Below are 16208 nucleotides of genomic sequence, written 5' to 3' on the forward strand. Positions count from 1 at the left end.
GAGAAGAAACCCAGCCACTGACAAAACAGAAGTCCTGACTGCCATGGTTGCATTCTATCTGTTGCACTGAAGTGCAATCTAACTTGGAGAAAGCAGCTCACAGCTATCACTCACAGAGTACCCAGAACAGCCAACACTTCTGTTTATCTTCTCTGGGATTGAAAGCATGGCACACTTCAGTTCAAGGGCAGTAGCTCCATAGTCTCCATTGCTCTATTGACTTCTTGCTGCACATGGGAGGAGAGGTAAGTGGCAGCTGCGCCACAGGAGGAGAGTGAAGAATCGTAGAGTCATAGAATCATGTGGTTGTGGCCTACGAGACCATCAAGTCCAACCCCCTGCTCAATGCAGGAAGCCTGATTCCCAGGTGGTCTCCCATCCAAGTACTAACCAGGGCTGACCCTGCTTAGCGTCCGATATCAGACAAGATCGGGCACATGATCCAGCCCTTTGCTCGAGTGAGAGAAGGAATATGAAGACACAAGAGACACAAGAGAAAGCCATGCTGGATACTGGGCTGTGGAAGACCACAGATAAAATATCTCCAGGTTTGTGAGTGGATCTAGAGCAGCTTAAGAACTTATATGAGGGGGATCACTGTTTGGCAGAAGACTAAATTCTACAAGGATTGCAATGACGTAGGAACTTTGACAAGTACCTTCAAGTCATGACTGGACTGCTCTGTACAGCTCCAATTTGTTTACTATTAAATTGTGTCCACCTGTACCTGAAGTGCCTTCCTTAAGTGATCCGTTCCATGTACAAAAGCTGACCAGAGTGGCTGTTGAATCTTACTTCCACGCTGTTGATGGAACAGCATCCTGCACTGCATTTGGTGGCAGCAAGCTAGCTTAGGGGGCACAGGGCATGTGATGTGGCACACACAGCATTGTCTGCTTCTCACTTCTCAGCATCCACTGGTTCAGGTGGCTGCTTCACTGCCTAAATGGCAGGACCAGCCCTGGTAAACCTATTAGGCAACTCCTTCACTTTGATCTCCAACCATTAATATTCTCTCTTCTCCATCTGGCTTTATTGCAGCTGGAGTCTATTAATATTTACTCAGAAGTTAAGTCCCACTGAATTCAAGAGTGAGTACATGCACACACACATTTCTTACCCCTTCCATGTAAATCTTTCTTCTCTGCAATCATTCTTTCATTTATCACAGACACCTCAGGCTTCCTTCCTCTCTTACCAAGCCATCCGCACCTTCCCCCCCGTCCACTCTCCCACTCCCTTTGAGGGCTCCTGATTGCACAGCTGCACACATTGAAAGCAAACATGGGCAGGGGGGGGGGAACCCAGTGATTAGGGCACTTCAGTGGGGCTTGGGGCCTGTAATGGTGCAGACTGAGAGGCCCTATGAAGGGCCTCTGATTTGCAGAGGCAGCATTCTTGGGCTTATACATATTCCTTTGCTGTTGTTTTCCACCAGAGGTTGCAGAAGTAGGCTAATTGGCAACAGTATGCCCATACATCTGTCTTGGTCCCAGGCTCCCAGCAATGCAGGGGTGGGGTGGCAGAGGAGAGATGGAGATGGAGAAGCTGGGGTGGAGATTGGTGGATGATCGAGATTGGTAGGCAAGCTTGCTCAAGAGAAGCTGAAGAAATTACATGGGGACCACTGGAAGGGCAGCAAATTGTTTGTTTTTAATTTATTATGACATCATGTTTACTACTAGGGAGTGTGAGAAGTTCTTGTGGGATTTTCTGCTTCAGGTACAAAATAATTTGACTGGCCTTGGGTACTATGCACAATGTTGGCTTTGGCGTGTTGGGGAGGGGGGGCCTTATTTGCTGCTCCACCTCAGGCAGCAAAATGCTTTGGGGCAGCCCTGCACATTACTTACTTCTTGGTAATTTCTATTCACTTCTAGCAGCTGCCACGTAGTAAGTAGTGTTGTTTGCTTGCTCTGAATACCATGTATTTAGTTGAGAAGGAAAGCCTATGGTCCCCAAGAAAAAAGATGTGGGATGCAAGGGCCTCAGAAGGACTGTTTGATATCTTAGCTCTGGGGATGGGAGCGCAAACGCACACTTTTGTCCCACACCAGAGTTTCACTAGACTTATATATATATGGGGACCCACTGGTGAAACATTCAAAACAATTTAATGTGCCTTGAAGTTTCTGGGCTGATCGTTCTGTACGTTCTGATATCAAGTGAAAACCATTTTATTTTGAGAGGCCTTTTAAATAATGCCACTAGTAATTCTGATTCACCATATTGGGACTCTTATGCATATTGTATCCAACAAAGGGGGAAGAGAGTAGTTGCAACACCACTTACCTAAAAAGGGTTTGTACATTTACAATGGTCTTAGCATCTGCCATGTAGTCTTCTTCAGCACTCATAGTGCTTTCCTTATCCACCACGACCATGTTGGCAGCAAAGGTCACACCACACCTTAGCAAATCATCTAGGCTTTTGTAAACAGAACAAACAGTTAAGCAATGTCAAAATACATAATTTTTCTATGTATTCTGGGAACAATTTACAACGCTTAGGAAGGTAGAGCCCTTGGGGCCAATGTACAGTCATATGGTTGTTCCTACTGTCTTAAACATGGACTCAACCTTTGCTGCATCTTGGCATGATAAAACATGAGTTTTGTCATGGTAGCAAGCTTTCAGGGGCATATGCATCTGGGAAGCAGGGAGCTAATATATAGCATTTTTCAACTGGTTTTCAAATTGGTTAGCATTGGGCACATGACTCAGGCTCTTAGAAGATCAACATAGATATAAATCTGGTTTTGTCTTAACCATGATTAACAAACCAAGAACCAGCCTCAGGAATGCATATTCCTTTCCTGTAACTCCTCCCTACCCCACTCCCATTCTTAACTATGGTTACATTCCGTAGCAATGAACGGCTTAACCACTGTTAACTAACAGTGCAAACCTATACATGTTTATTCAGAGGTGGGCCCCATTGAGTTCAAAGGGACTTACTTCTAGGCAAGTGTGAGGGGTGAGCAACATATGGGACATGGGCTGCATCTGCAACTCCTGCTGCTGATTTGCTGCATTGCATGGCAGCAGGAAAAACACCAAATTTCCTTTAAAATGAGGTGCATGGGAAGCATGTAAAGCAAAATCACATTCCTGGAAGTGTCACATGCTCTCCGCACATCTTGTTTTAAAGGAGAATTGGTGGGGAGGGAAGGATTTCCCTGCTGCCATGCCATCACCATATTTTTGACAGCAAATGTGTTTGTGTGGCAGAAGTTGCAGGGAAGGTGCAGCCCCCACTGGGTTCCAGGAGTAGGAATTTGCCTCCTGAACCAGTGGGCCCACCCCTGATGTAGAGGATTGTAGTCCAAGGCTTCCTTTAAGCCAGAATCTGAAGCTCACTTCAAAATGGGCCATTTCAGATTCTGATAAAATGAGGACCCTGGTTAACCACAGTTAATGTCACTGCCAACATACTGCTAAACAACCAATAAGGGATGGAAAGAAAATTTACTCTAGGAGGGAAAGGGAACACACATTCCAGTGCTGACTGAGATCCAACTTGTTAAATTATCATTAAGAAGGAGCTAGCATGACATATGTACTGGTCTAGTATGACTAATTTCCTTTGGTTGATGGCTACTGTTCTGGACAATATTACTGCCATCATCACTAGAAGAAGAAGTAAAGGTCAATTTAAAAATAAACGAGAATTGCCATCCCTCCCCATTGCTGCTGTAAGCCACTCACTACAGGTAGGCCACCCACCAATGGCCAAAAGAAAAAGCTGACTTGGGTGGGTGAGCCTGCTGGCCATGAAGTATCCACCAGTGGGTGGCTTTCTCTGCACTTTGACTGAAGTGCACTGTCCAAGCCCAGAGAAGATAACCCACTGATGGCCACTCCACACTGAGCTCCTCCAACAGTGCTCTCTGTTGCCACTGCTTGCTCGGTTGTGTCTGCATGCTTGTCTTGCACCTTGCATTCACCAAAGGCTACAACTCTAACACATTTAGCAGCTTGCCCCTTGAATCATCACCACCATCTGATACTGGCATGGAGATTTTCACACAGTGGTAGTAGTCCATGTGGTTATCTGCTTTAGATGTTACAAGCTTGGCATCTGCTGCACATAAATTGTTTCAGCTATCATCCTTCTGATGAATATAGCACGTACGTTGGCTGTAACAGTCAGAGGATTACATTTGCAAGGGCTAGAAAAAATGAAGTCTCCACTAAATGAGGCATTGACTTGGAAAATCAGCCATCATATACTTCAATACAGGCTCATCAGATGGGCATTTTTCCTATGCTGAATTCAAATTGACTGATTTCAGTATGTTGGACTGGTCTCATGGATGGATGCTCCTTACTATGCATCTAGACAACTGCTCTCCCATTTCGGGAAAGTGTTTCAAAAGTGGGTGAAATTAACACATGGAGGATTGTATTCCATGAAAAAAATTAATATTCCCAAACCCAATTGCATGTTCAATTTGGATTGAGTAAGAATGCAATCCTATGCACATCTATTCAGAAGTAAGCCCCACTGAGTTTGATGGGACTTATTCGCATGTAGGGTTGTACAGGATTGCAAATTTAATTACTTTTAAGGTGAGGGTAATTTGGCTCTTAGGGCAAAACTATATATTATTACAGTAACAGGGCTACTGCTGATAGTAGTACTGAGTTCTCTCTCTCTTCCTAATAGCATCTAGTAAATCACTCTGTGCTCCACATATTTGGCTACCACTTCAAGGGGTGGGCAGCCAAATCTGGACAGCATGACAATGTCAGATCATGTGGCAAATGTCATTACATGTTACAGAAAAGACGGGAAGAACTAGACACAAGATTACCATTTTCGGTGGCAGCCCCATGTCCACCGTAAACTTCTGCCCATAGATATTTTGCATTTCACAGGGGAAAAGTAGAAAGAAGGCCCTAACAGCAATGCCCACAAAAGGGAAAGGGTTGAAGAATGCATGAGGTAGAAACAGTTAATGGTACAAAAGAGGGTTGCACAGGAACATATGGGACGAATGTTAAACGGAGGGCCTAACTAGATGTTATAAGAGATGCATGGCTGCCACTAAACTAGTGACATCTAAACTCCACAAACATTTCATAAAAGAAACATGTAACATTAACATGACATCATATTCAGCATTCCTGCACCCTAGTTCATTGGCTCCTATTGGAGTCAGGGAAATGCTGAGTGCAATCATGGCATGTGTCATGTTTGTTTTACTTTGATTTATTTATTTATTAGCAATATTTATATGCTACTTCTGGTTTGAAACAAATCCCAAAGCAGTTCATAAAAGAAAACAAAGAAAACAAACAAGAACTACAGAGAGCGAGTGAGCGAGAGAGAGCGCATAATATCATGAGGCCAGTACAAAGACTTCACGGCCGGGGGGTGGGGGGGAGCCAAAGTAAACAGATAAATTTTCAGTAAATGTCTAAAACATGCCAGTGTTGAGGCCTGAGGTACCTCAGAGGGGAGACCATTCCACAGGATGGGAACTGCTGCAGAGAAGAGCCATTATTGTGTCACCGCCAAATGGAAATCTGTAGGGTATGGCATGGACAACAGGGGCCTCCCCTGAAGATTGTAGTGGCCTGGGACGCTGGTACAGGAGAGATGTTCATTGAGGTAACCTGGTATCTAGATACTACCAGATATATTTGTGGGGAGCGGAGAGGGTTGTACATGCATCCCTATGATGTCTATTGAGACCGTAGTTTAATATCTGGAGGACTTTCTTGCCATTATTGGTAGTGATGCTAGCAGAAAGTTGAAGAGAATTTCCACTGATAGTGTTGTTTCAGTAGAATGCATTTTACCCAAACAACTATTTTGGTTTACATTTATACTATGACTTGGTCAGTGTTTTCTAGCTTTGCCAATATAATACTTAAATATGCACAAATCCATACTAATGAGCAATTACTCATCTATTATCATGAAAACATAGCACTCCTGAACTCTTAAAATCTATAGAGGGATGTCGGCAGACAATGTGTAGCCGCTTTTGCAGGAGGGGCACACAACTCTGGCACGTGGCCTCCAGAAGGTTCCTCGAAAGGGGATGTGGCCCTCAGACCAAAAAGGCTCTCCCCTTGGTTTAGATTAACGACAGGTCCAAAATTCTTCCCATTTGAATTTCTCCCAGTGTTTGCAATACTAAATTACCTGGCATTTAACTGATGCCCAAATGTAGTTTTGCACATTTATAAAACACTGGAGAAGAAGGAGCAGGAGGGGGAGGAGGTGGTGGAACACTGATGTTATTATATGAATGGCTGCATCAAGACCCTTTTTGCAGAATGGTTTATGGATGCACAGGAGTGCATGCACACAAAGAATCTTGACACAATCATACGTACAATCCCATCAAGACTCGATGAAACACTTCAAAAAAAGAAGCGATGTACATTAGCACATTGCTAATTAATAAGAAGCGAAGACACAAATACACTGAAGGAGCTGAAAGGCAGCAACGTGTTCATGCTTCGTTTTCAGAACTGGAAGAACAACATGCAAAACAATAAAAGAATGGAACAGGAGAAATCTGTTCATCCCTAGTTTAGGTATCTATACACATTCCCATCATTATCATAGAATAGTAGGGTTGGAAGGGGCCTACAAGGCCATCATATAATTATTATTATATTATAATAATAATAATACTTATATATTATAATTATAATATATAATTATAGTATAATAATTATAATTATTATCATCATTATTATTATTTCTATACTGCCCCATAGCTGAAGCTCTCTGGACTATTTATGGTTGCAAACTTCAGTCTTACTAATCAAGTGGAGTTTAATCACACATTTCAAAAATTCCCCTGTGATTGGCTGGACTAAAAAATGGGTAACCTCTGGGTATGGGACTCCTGAAGGATGTGATGTTGCACAGATGCACTAGCTGACTGAGTTCAGACAACACACTGCAGCTTGTCCTGGGTTATTTTACCCACAATGAGCTGTGGAGACTGTGAGCGCCAGGTTGGATATGCATCCCCTGCTCAGGGGTTGTCATGTCACGAGAATACAGTGAGTGTGGGTTATGCAAGGGCTAAACTACTCTTGTCACCACTGAATTTCTTTTCAGAAATAATTTCTTCTCTCTCTCTCCCCCCCCCTCTATTTATTTATTACAGTTACATCCCACCTTTTTTCCTGTTTAAGGAACCCGAGGTGGTGTACATAATCCTCCTCCTCTCCATTTTATCCTCACAACAACAGCCCTATGAGGTAGGTTAGGCTGAGAGGCAGTGACTGGCCCAAAGTCACCCAGTGAGCTTCCATGGCCGAGTGGGGACTAGAACATGGATCTCCCGACTCCCAGTCCAACACTCTAGCCACCACACCACACTGGCTCTTTTCTATCAAATTGAATGAGAATGGTCAAAAAGCGTGGGAGAAATTTTTGGCACAGCACTAGTGTGTGTGTGTGTGTATACTCCAACAGGGGGAAACTCATCAAATTATTACTTTTCCTTTCTATTCTATATTCTGTCTTGAGTAATCCTCACTTGGACCCATCCCCAACTAGTGTGATGCACTAAGAACATGATTCATCCCTCCCATGAATATAATTCTGTGAGCTGCTCATGGGGGGAGGTGTCCCCCACAGGTCATCATTCAGCCTTTTCCTCCATCTCACTGGCCTTTGGTTAGGCTGGTGTAGTGCTGGACACAGTACAACATTCTCCTTCTTTTCCATAGATAGGACGCTCATGTGAGATCCACCAACTCGCTTCCTCCTCAGGGCTGTTCATGTGCTTACTAGGAATACATGTAACCCATGCACCAGGGGTGTGGACATTAGAAGAGTGCATAGGCTTCCCATTTAAAGTAATGGTTGGGCTCATTGCACAGTGCCTGTCACAACATACACCCAGCTGAGGACCAATATGAGAGAAAGGGAGAAGACACCTCCCTCCTGTGCGTACAGCCGCACAAGCTGCACACATAGAAGGGGATGGATCGTTTCAAGAGTATGAACTGGCTTTTAGCACTCCTGTGTGGTATTTAACTGAACATTAATCAAACAAGGGATATTGCACTCCAGATATACTGGTTGATAGATATGTTAACCATGCTAATTTAGGAGGTAATCCTGCAGGGCTCAACACATGTAAAGTACTATATGGAATCAGTCCATGGAAGCCATTAAAACCCTCAGCTCCCACACTCAATTGCTGCTATGATGCTGAACACCCTTGGACAAAATTAGTGGAGTCATTTTAACTGCTTGCGAGGTCTGACTTTTCTTTTTTAAGAGCTCCAGTGAGTTAAATGGGTTCTTACAAGGGCATTTATTATAAGCTCTTCCACGGTTGTCTGGAGGAGGTCTCTGGACAACACAATCTGCTAAAAAGTTAAGATGATGAGCCTGACATAATCATATGGATGGAGCATATTCATATCTGCGGATACATCAGTGAAGGAGCTGGTGAATGAGATTCAACAAAGGAAAATGTATTGGCAGAATTGTTCCTAAATAAATACAATTGGATTTATTTACTAATAAAATCAGCTACCAGCAGAATCCTGTATGTGTCTACTCAGAAGTATGTCCCACTGAGTTCAATGGGGCTTACCCCCAGGTAAATGACATAAGATTACAGCCTATGATAGTTAAATGTGTCTCATTTAAATCAACGGGACAATTAGTCATGACTTGATTTAAGTCCCATTGATTTCAATGGGAAATAAGTTCAATTAATTAATCTGTATCCAACCCAATGTGATTACAAAAGACTGATATTTAAACAAATCGCTTCAGTGTAGATGACAGCCTGTAAAGATACTGAAGTATATTTATTCCTGCCACCATCTGTTTAGAGAACAAGAAGGAAGATGCTATAAAATGCTGTTCATACGTAAATACCATATTCACATGAAGCTGAATTTACCTCAGATTCAGATAGTATGTATAACTAACAAAATGCCCATCAAAAAGACAGGAGGGGTGTATGTATGGAGAAATTTTGCAGGGCTATTTACACGCCACGGTGCTATGTAATGTATCCCTACTGGACTGTTGGTAAAGACTGGGCCACTCAGCATAAAGCGGGGTAGACAAGTTTTACTCCCATCAAATGTTGTTTTTAGGATTAGCAATTTTGAAATGGTAGAGTGCAGAACTGGCAGGATGGGCTGTGCCTTTTCAGACTGCAAGTAGTAATTATTTTTTGATTGCTCGCCTGTGTGAAAACCATGTACAACTAGAAAAATAGGCTGGACTAGAACTCCCCCACCACGTGCACATGTTTGTTACTTGCAGATCTTTTTTTTCACACGGGGGAATTCAAAATAGTATTCCCATTTAAAAAAAACCCAAAACAGTCCACTCTCACGTGGGATTTGGACTTTGTCTCCAGTCAGACTTTGTCTCCAGTCAGTCACTGCAATGTTATGAAAACTCCAGGACAGGGGTAGGCCATGTTGGCACGGAGAAAAAGGTCTGGCTAGAGGCACACAGAGATTGAGGAAAGAGGGGAGCTCTTGGACACATTCAGCACATCCAAGGCTCTAATGGAGATAATCACTGGAAAGCAAGGAACAGGGTGATGTTTATGTGATGTCTTGTACTCCCTAAAGTACAGAAACTTAACTCACTTTTCTCATCCATCCATCCTTCCATCCACCTGCATACATACACATGCCTCATTCCCCAAACCATCCAGTGATACTTTTCTACTTGCACATAGTTTTCACAAAGGCAGTCGATAAAAAATATAATTACCTCTTGTAGTCTGTAAAAGCTACATATGGCACTGGAGTGTAGAATCAACCTTTCAGGTTAATCTCAGTTACTAGTTATTTATGACCATTCTCTAATATCACTTGCAGATAAATTATATTGAATGAACAATGTTCAAAATTCCTTTCTTATGTTGCTGATTCCTGCATCTTCTCCAAGATTCTTTGGAGACCATGCTTATTGCATGGGTATACTACAAAATTATGATCAGATTATGCTGAAGTGTGCACATTCTCCAGTGTTTCTTGGATACTATGTATATTGCCCAGAGAATGTACAAAACACTGTTGAAATATGCACAGTTCCCAAAGCCTGTTGGGGATTATGCACAATGGCCATAGAACATGCACAACTTCCTCTTCACAAAAGGATTATATGCACATTCTCCATAAGGGATGGTGAATGGGCACAATTTGCACAGATTATCTATCTTGTTTTTCACAACGTATTCACAACTGGAAATTAACCGATTCATTGGATGCATCCAACTTTAAACATAGCAGATGCAATACTGCAGTTATGCAGACTAGCCAATATAGTTTTGTACATGTGCGTGAGAGAAAATTATGGAGAAGTAAAGTCAGAAGAGGAGGTGAGGTTCTAGCTCTCCCAATCCCACATCATCCCTATCTCAGAACTTTTGGCAAGTATGCTTCTCCTTAGCGGCATTCTCCCTAAATGTCTAACCCATGTCTTCTGTACAGTGGATTGGCCCTACCCTTCATGAAATGATGCAGTTCACTCATGGCCTCTTTTAGTCTCTCAAGTGAAACTAATGGACTTGTAGGTGGCTCTGCAAGCTGGAAGTGACTCATAGTTACTTCTAACAGCCAGATATCAGTCTTCTTGAGAGAACCATTTCCCAAAACCAACGGGAATATGGTTTTCTGGGTCTCGGAAGCAGACATAGTCATCTGTATAACTGGGTGCAAGTCTAGGATTTATTTTTAAGTCTACATTAGTAACGTAAGTGTTCAGAAGGTTGAGGAACAAATATGCATGCAAAGTTACAACCTTTTAAACATCAGCATCACACAGATACATGCAATTACATGGCACTGCACACCACAACACACTACAATATTTAGTGTTCCAAGTGTTATTTTACCTACTTGTCAATAGAGCCCACCATGTAGTAAACCATTGGAAACCAACAGATTGCATCCAGAAAATGCATATCTGGCCTAAGCAGCAGATGGGTCACAAAGTGAAAGATAACATCACAAAAATTGTGTGGCAACTAACAAGTACTTAATAAATTCAAAGACAGTTTTAAAACAGCTTGGAAATACAAATGTATTCTTTATGATAACATAAGGAATAGCTTATTTATTCCTTCACGATGTTTACTCTTCTTATAACCATTGAGAACAGTGGTTTTATTCGGGCAAAGTGATCAAATAAATATAATTGTATACACAACCGTACTTCTAACAAAAACATCTAAATCAGAAGCTTTACAGCACAGTGATACACAAAACACCATGTCAATGATAACCACGTATGGATACCCTTCGCAAGTTCACACGCACTCTGCGAGAGCCACTTTTCTGTGATGTGATCCCGCATGACTGGAGGCTGCATGTGAATGACGCAACACTGTGGGTGGGGCAGATTGTGTGGGTCTTTCCCAGGAAGTCAGCACCACACTGGGTTTAGCTGTAGTAGACCAAACAGCGCAGCAGAGTTTTCATATCATCCAATATAACATGGCGAAACTTTGGTGCAATGACATGCACATGAATCCTGTTGAAATCAATGGGATTTAAGCATATCTAACTCTGTGGTGGATGGTGGGGGACAATCATTTTAAGTGGAGGAAGTTCCTACCTGCACTACTAGTTGCTGGGGAAGGGGTGTGTGAAATACATGCTCAGAGCACTCACATGTAATCTCTGTTTGGCTGTAATCACGACAATTATACCCAGAAGTTATATTGAAGCACCCTTCAGTAGGGTGCAGAAAGGAGACACAGCCAGGAAATATTATCTAGCATATGTAAGACAATATGGGGAAAATGATGCTTTTAAAATGATGTATTTAAAATATAACCCACTCCCCCCCCCCCGCAAACAGAATGCATGCAAGCACTAGAGGGCACTATGGTTCTAAATTCCAAATTCCAGTGCAGGGTGAAATTTGCAGAGTTGAAGTGGAACAAAGCAATGATTTTAAAGACATTTCATGCATCATGATTCTTACATAGGAGGACTGGGAAAGATGTCTACCAGAGATCATGGGTCCAAGATCTACTGTTAATGAGGGTTGATGTTATCCAGCAATACAAATGGCATGCTGACATGTATGGATGATAGTTATATCTCATGCTACAGCTATGTCAAAATTAGCTTCATTTTGGCCATGTTTTCAAGACAGTTATACCCAAGGCTGGCCCAAGAAAATATATTCTGCTGCCTGAGGCAGAGCAACAAATGACCCCCACCCCACCACCATGCAGAGTATTCAAGGCTATCTCTCATTCTCAGCAGTCAAGTTGCTGTAATAAATTAGATCACTACCAACTGGCTTCATTTTCATGAGACCCAAAATCAGCTGTCAGAGATGACTGCTTCACTTTGTCGAATGGTAGGGCTAGCCCTGGTTACACCTTATCATTTGAACTTTGCCTTTGATGTATAAAATAAACCTTGTATTGCCCATGCTGTTGATGATATTCAAGGGCATTGGTGCCATAACACTTCTGATTTAAAACCAAACATTTAATAAATTAATTAGAAACAACATATAACACATGCCATGTTCTGAATCTGAACCAATGTCTACAATGAAAGAATAAGCATTTAAAAACCCACTTACGGATTATCCAGTAGTAACACTATTGGGTTGAGTTCTTTCTTTGGTCTGTAATAAGCCCTGAGAGGAACAATAAAGTTGTAGAGGCCATTCCCGGCAGTCTCTGCAGCAACTATAATGATTTTGTTTTTGAATCCATAGGCTTTGGCATCTTCATAGTAGTTATGCTGGCATCCCTAAAATCAGTAAATAAAGACAGGAACAATGGACTCCATTCACAGACTACAAGAAGACAGTATCTTCAATACAATACCTGTCAGTTGTTGACTTTAAGGATTGCCTGTAGGGTTGGCTACCATACACAAACATAGAGATGAATGAACTCAGCTTCTGACTTCCTTAAATAGACTGCCCTTTCTAAAAGAATCAATTGTGGAATTGCCTACAATAGAATCATATAAAGCTGAAGTGAAGCCCAAATTTTGAGGTGAATTCCCTCTTGTGTGAAATTCCATGGCAACCCTACATTAGCAGATAGAAAAACATCACAGGGTGTGGCAGGACTATCTTCCTAATATACATACAGCCAAAGCCACAATGTTTCGATATATCTGAGTCAGCTGAACTGCAAATGATACCACAATATTTAACATATACCAAATAAATAAATAGCAGAAGCATTGCATATATCGACATCAGGGGTGGGCAACTTGTGGCTAGGGACGTCGTTTTGTAAAATCTGTTCTGTCTGTGTTTTGCAGATTGTCAGGTGCCTTTTGGTCTGTCGTCCACTCATTGACCAAATCAGGTTTATTCCAATTTCCCGAATTTGCGCAAATTCACATCTGTGCAATTGTGCACCTGCAAACATGCACAAATCCCCTTCAAAACATGCAAATCCCCCCATGCACATTTTCATGCTTTAGCCTTTGGGAGAAATGCACATTTTCAGCTGGTGTTTTGTTCTTTTATTTTTCTCTTACTAAATTTGCATAAAATTCCAGAAAGTAAAAAAAAAAAAAAAAAAGTCCCCAAGTCCGCAGGATCCATGACACTTAGGAAAAGCCAATCTGTGGTGGAACCCATGGGTCAGATTCATAGAAATATGAAGTCATTTGATTCTGTTGCATATTTCCCTGACATCCCTACTTGTGGCCTTCTAGATGTTTTGGCCTACAACCATTGCTAATGCTTATTAGGGCTGCTGGGAGTTTTACGCCAAAACAACTGGAGGTCCACAAAGGTGCCCAGACCTGGTCTATGTGAAACAACAGTGATTTTACCTTATCTAACCTTAGACAGCAAAATGGCACTTTTTCTTGAAGCAAATGGCAGAAGGTGGGAGAACTTCCTATATATGGGGAGTAGGGAGGATAACCTTTCAGATACCTAAAACAAGGAAAAATCCAGTGTTGTTATTACTATGAGTAACACATTTCCACACCATGGGCTCCACTGTGTATAAATACCCTGCCGCCCGGTTTTATACCTTCTTTGATTGGGGGATTGGGCTACTAGGTGGTACGTTCCTTAAACTGTGCCTCTTGTGCCACTAATAGCAAGTATATATTTCATTGTCATACACATGCAAAAAGAGCATGTAGCTTCTGTGGTCCCAATCCCCTCCCTTTGGTCTCATTAGCTCTCAGTCTCTCCTGTCTAATCCCTTTTCCCCTGGACTCTCCAAAAGAAACACTCAGCTTTTGCCCTTGGCTCAAATCTGAATTCTCTATATGCATCATCCCTCCTTGCTTACACTTTCCAAATAACTGCTGGCTGTAACCTTCTGTTATTTGTGTGGCTCACATTGTACCTTTGGTTTTGCAAACACTCCTCCAAAAGTGGGGTACTTTTTGCTAATATTTATCATGCTTCCAGGTCAGTAGTGACCTAGTTTCTATTGAGTGCTACAAGTTCCACTGTATAAATGTATGCTCGTACAATTGGGCTTTCAGATTTTTCCCCATTTCTTTCACAATTTCACTTATTATATATCATATGCTATATTTCAAAAGTAGGATATTGTTCATTTCTTTTCCATTTCTTCTCAACACTTTCCTTGCATTCAACCCTTTAGCACCAAGTAAATACTTTCAGGGAAACTGGCATATATCTCACATACCAAATACTAAATACTAAATACTGAAGTTCTACTTCTAATGAGCTCCATCACACACACATTTTTTCTCTTCTCCTGTTCCATGCCTTTTTAAACATATAAACTTAGTTATGTGAACTGAACATACTCTAGGCCATTTGAAACATCTTCATCCGAGGGAGTTGTTTCATCTTCTGACTGGTCACTTAAGAGATCGCAGGTTTGTAGTGCTGAAGAGTCAGCAACCTCCAAAACTGGTGCTATGCTAGGCCTTCTGCCTGCTTTGCCTGCCTCTGAAGGAAGAGTTAGTGTAGGCCCACAAGGAGATCTGCAACCTGTATCTTGCAAATCTATAGCCACAGTACCTGAGGAAAGAAGAGAAGAGCCAAGAAAGATGAGCGTTTGACAGTGAGGAAAAAGGGCCAACATATCTGATGTGACTGGGAAGTCCAAGGACGAAACTAGATGTGATGGTAGGCATGTATTAGAATAGTGTTTTGCTTGCAGAACATGTGAGCATGCCCTGTTCGAAGCCTGAACATAACTGCGATCACAAGCATGTGTCTGCCAAAAGTGTTTGCAAATTGCCGGACATCTGCTCCCATTCAATTTGTGAAAGCGTCCCAGTTCGATTTTGCAGAAATTTCCTAATTCACGCAAATTTCCCCGTAGACTGAATCAACCCTGCTTTAGTCTACAGAAATAAGTTGCACAGTTCAGAAAATTTGTGGGTTGGGTGAGGAACAACAATAAAAAAAATGAAAGGAAGAAAACTGAGTCAAAAGCCGTGGAAGGAATTTTAAGATTAAAAAAAAACTTGGGTAAAATAAATTAAAAATTAAAAAAACTGGGTAGTATCACTTGTGGGATCCACTGCTCACACAACAGGGCTTTGGTGCTTCTAAAAGAAACCTGAAACTAGCAGCAAGGCTTGTATTCATAACATTGCTCACAGAAGTGGGAGGGGCCATAGCTCAGTGTGATAGAGTGCATGCTTTGCTTGCAGAAGGTCCCAGGTTCGATCCCGGCTTCTCCAGGTAGGGCAAGGAAAGAATCCTGCTGCCAGTCAGTGTTGACAATACTGGGCTAGATGGATCATGGGTCTGAGTCAGTATAAGGCAGTTTCCTATGTTCCTAAGTTTTTAAATAATGGCAACAACACATGACAAAAGAACTGAATGCTTTTACAATACAATTTTTGGGGTTTCTACCTGTATAATTAATTTGAGAGTGTATCAAAATGCTGTTTCTAACTAATATCTTACAGTGTTGTTTTTTTCTCTTCATTTTGTTGCATTTTTATCTGTATCTTAATACAGCATCAACACTTCATACTTTCTCTTACCCATACTAGCAATAATGCTGTGAACTGGCAACCGAGAAGGGCCATGATAAAATGATCTGGATGGATGATGTTTCCGGTGCTGTTCTTGCTTCTTAAAAGCCGAATTTTCTTCTTTTGTGATGTTAATATAAAAACATATGTCTGAAGAGCTCATAATGTAGCGAGGACCTGGGTTCAGCAAAATATTTTTGTTGTCTTCCCTCCTAACACCAATTAAACAAACACCAAACCTTGATTTTAAAATTAAAAAAAATAAAAATA

General features: G+C 41.7%; 1 protein-coding gene across 1 annotated transcript in view; it reads right to left on the reverse strand.

Moving 5' to 3' along the window:
* Nucleotides 1-16208, reverse strand: part of KCNT2 (potassium sodium-activated channel subfamily T member 2) — a 337774-nt gene that overhangs the window by 53455 nt on the left and 268111 nt on the right. The window contains exons 17-22 of the mRNA XM_084851494.1: nucleotides 15948-16177; nucleotides 14751-14967; nucleotides 13788-13893; nucleotides 12568-12740; nucleotides 10863-10934; nucleotides 2293-2427 (exon numbers count right to left, since the gene is read on the reverse strand). Coding sequence (XP_084707620.1) covers nucleotides 2293-2427; nucleotides 10863-10934; nucleotides 12568-12740; nucleotides 13788-13893; nucleotides 14751-14967; nucleotides 15948-16177 — 933 coding nt within the window. The remainder of the gene's footprint in view (nucleotides 1-2292; nucleotides 2428-10862; nucleotides 10935-12567; nucleotides 12741-13787; nucleotides 13894-14750; nucleotides 14968-15947; nucleotides 16178-16208) is intronic.

This window comes from Heloderma suspectum, chromosome 4, assembly GCF_057233095.1.
Source record: "Heloderma suspectum isolate Gila_16-S chromosome 4, 16-S_ref, whole genome shotgun sequence".
Classification (NCBI taxonomy): Eukaryota; Metazoa; Chordata; class Lepidosauria; order Squamata; family Helodermatidae; genus Heloderma; species Heloderma suspectum.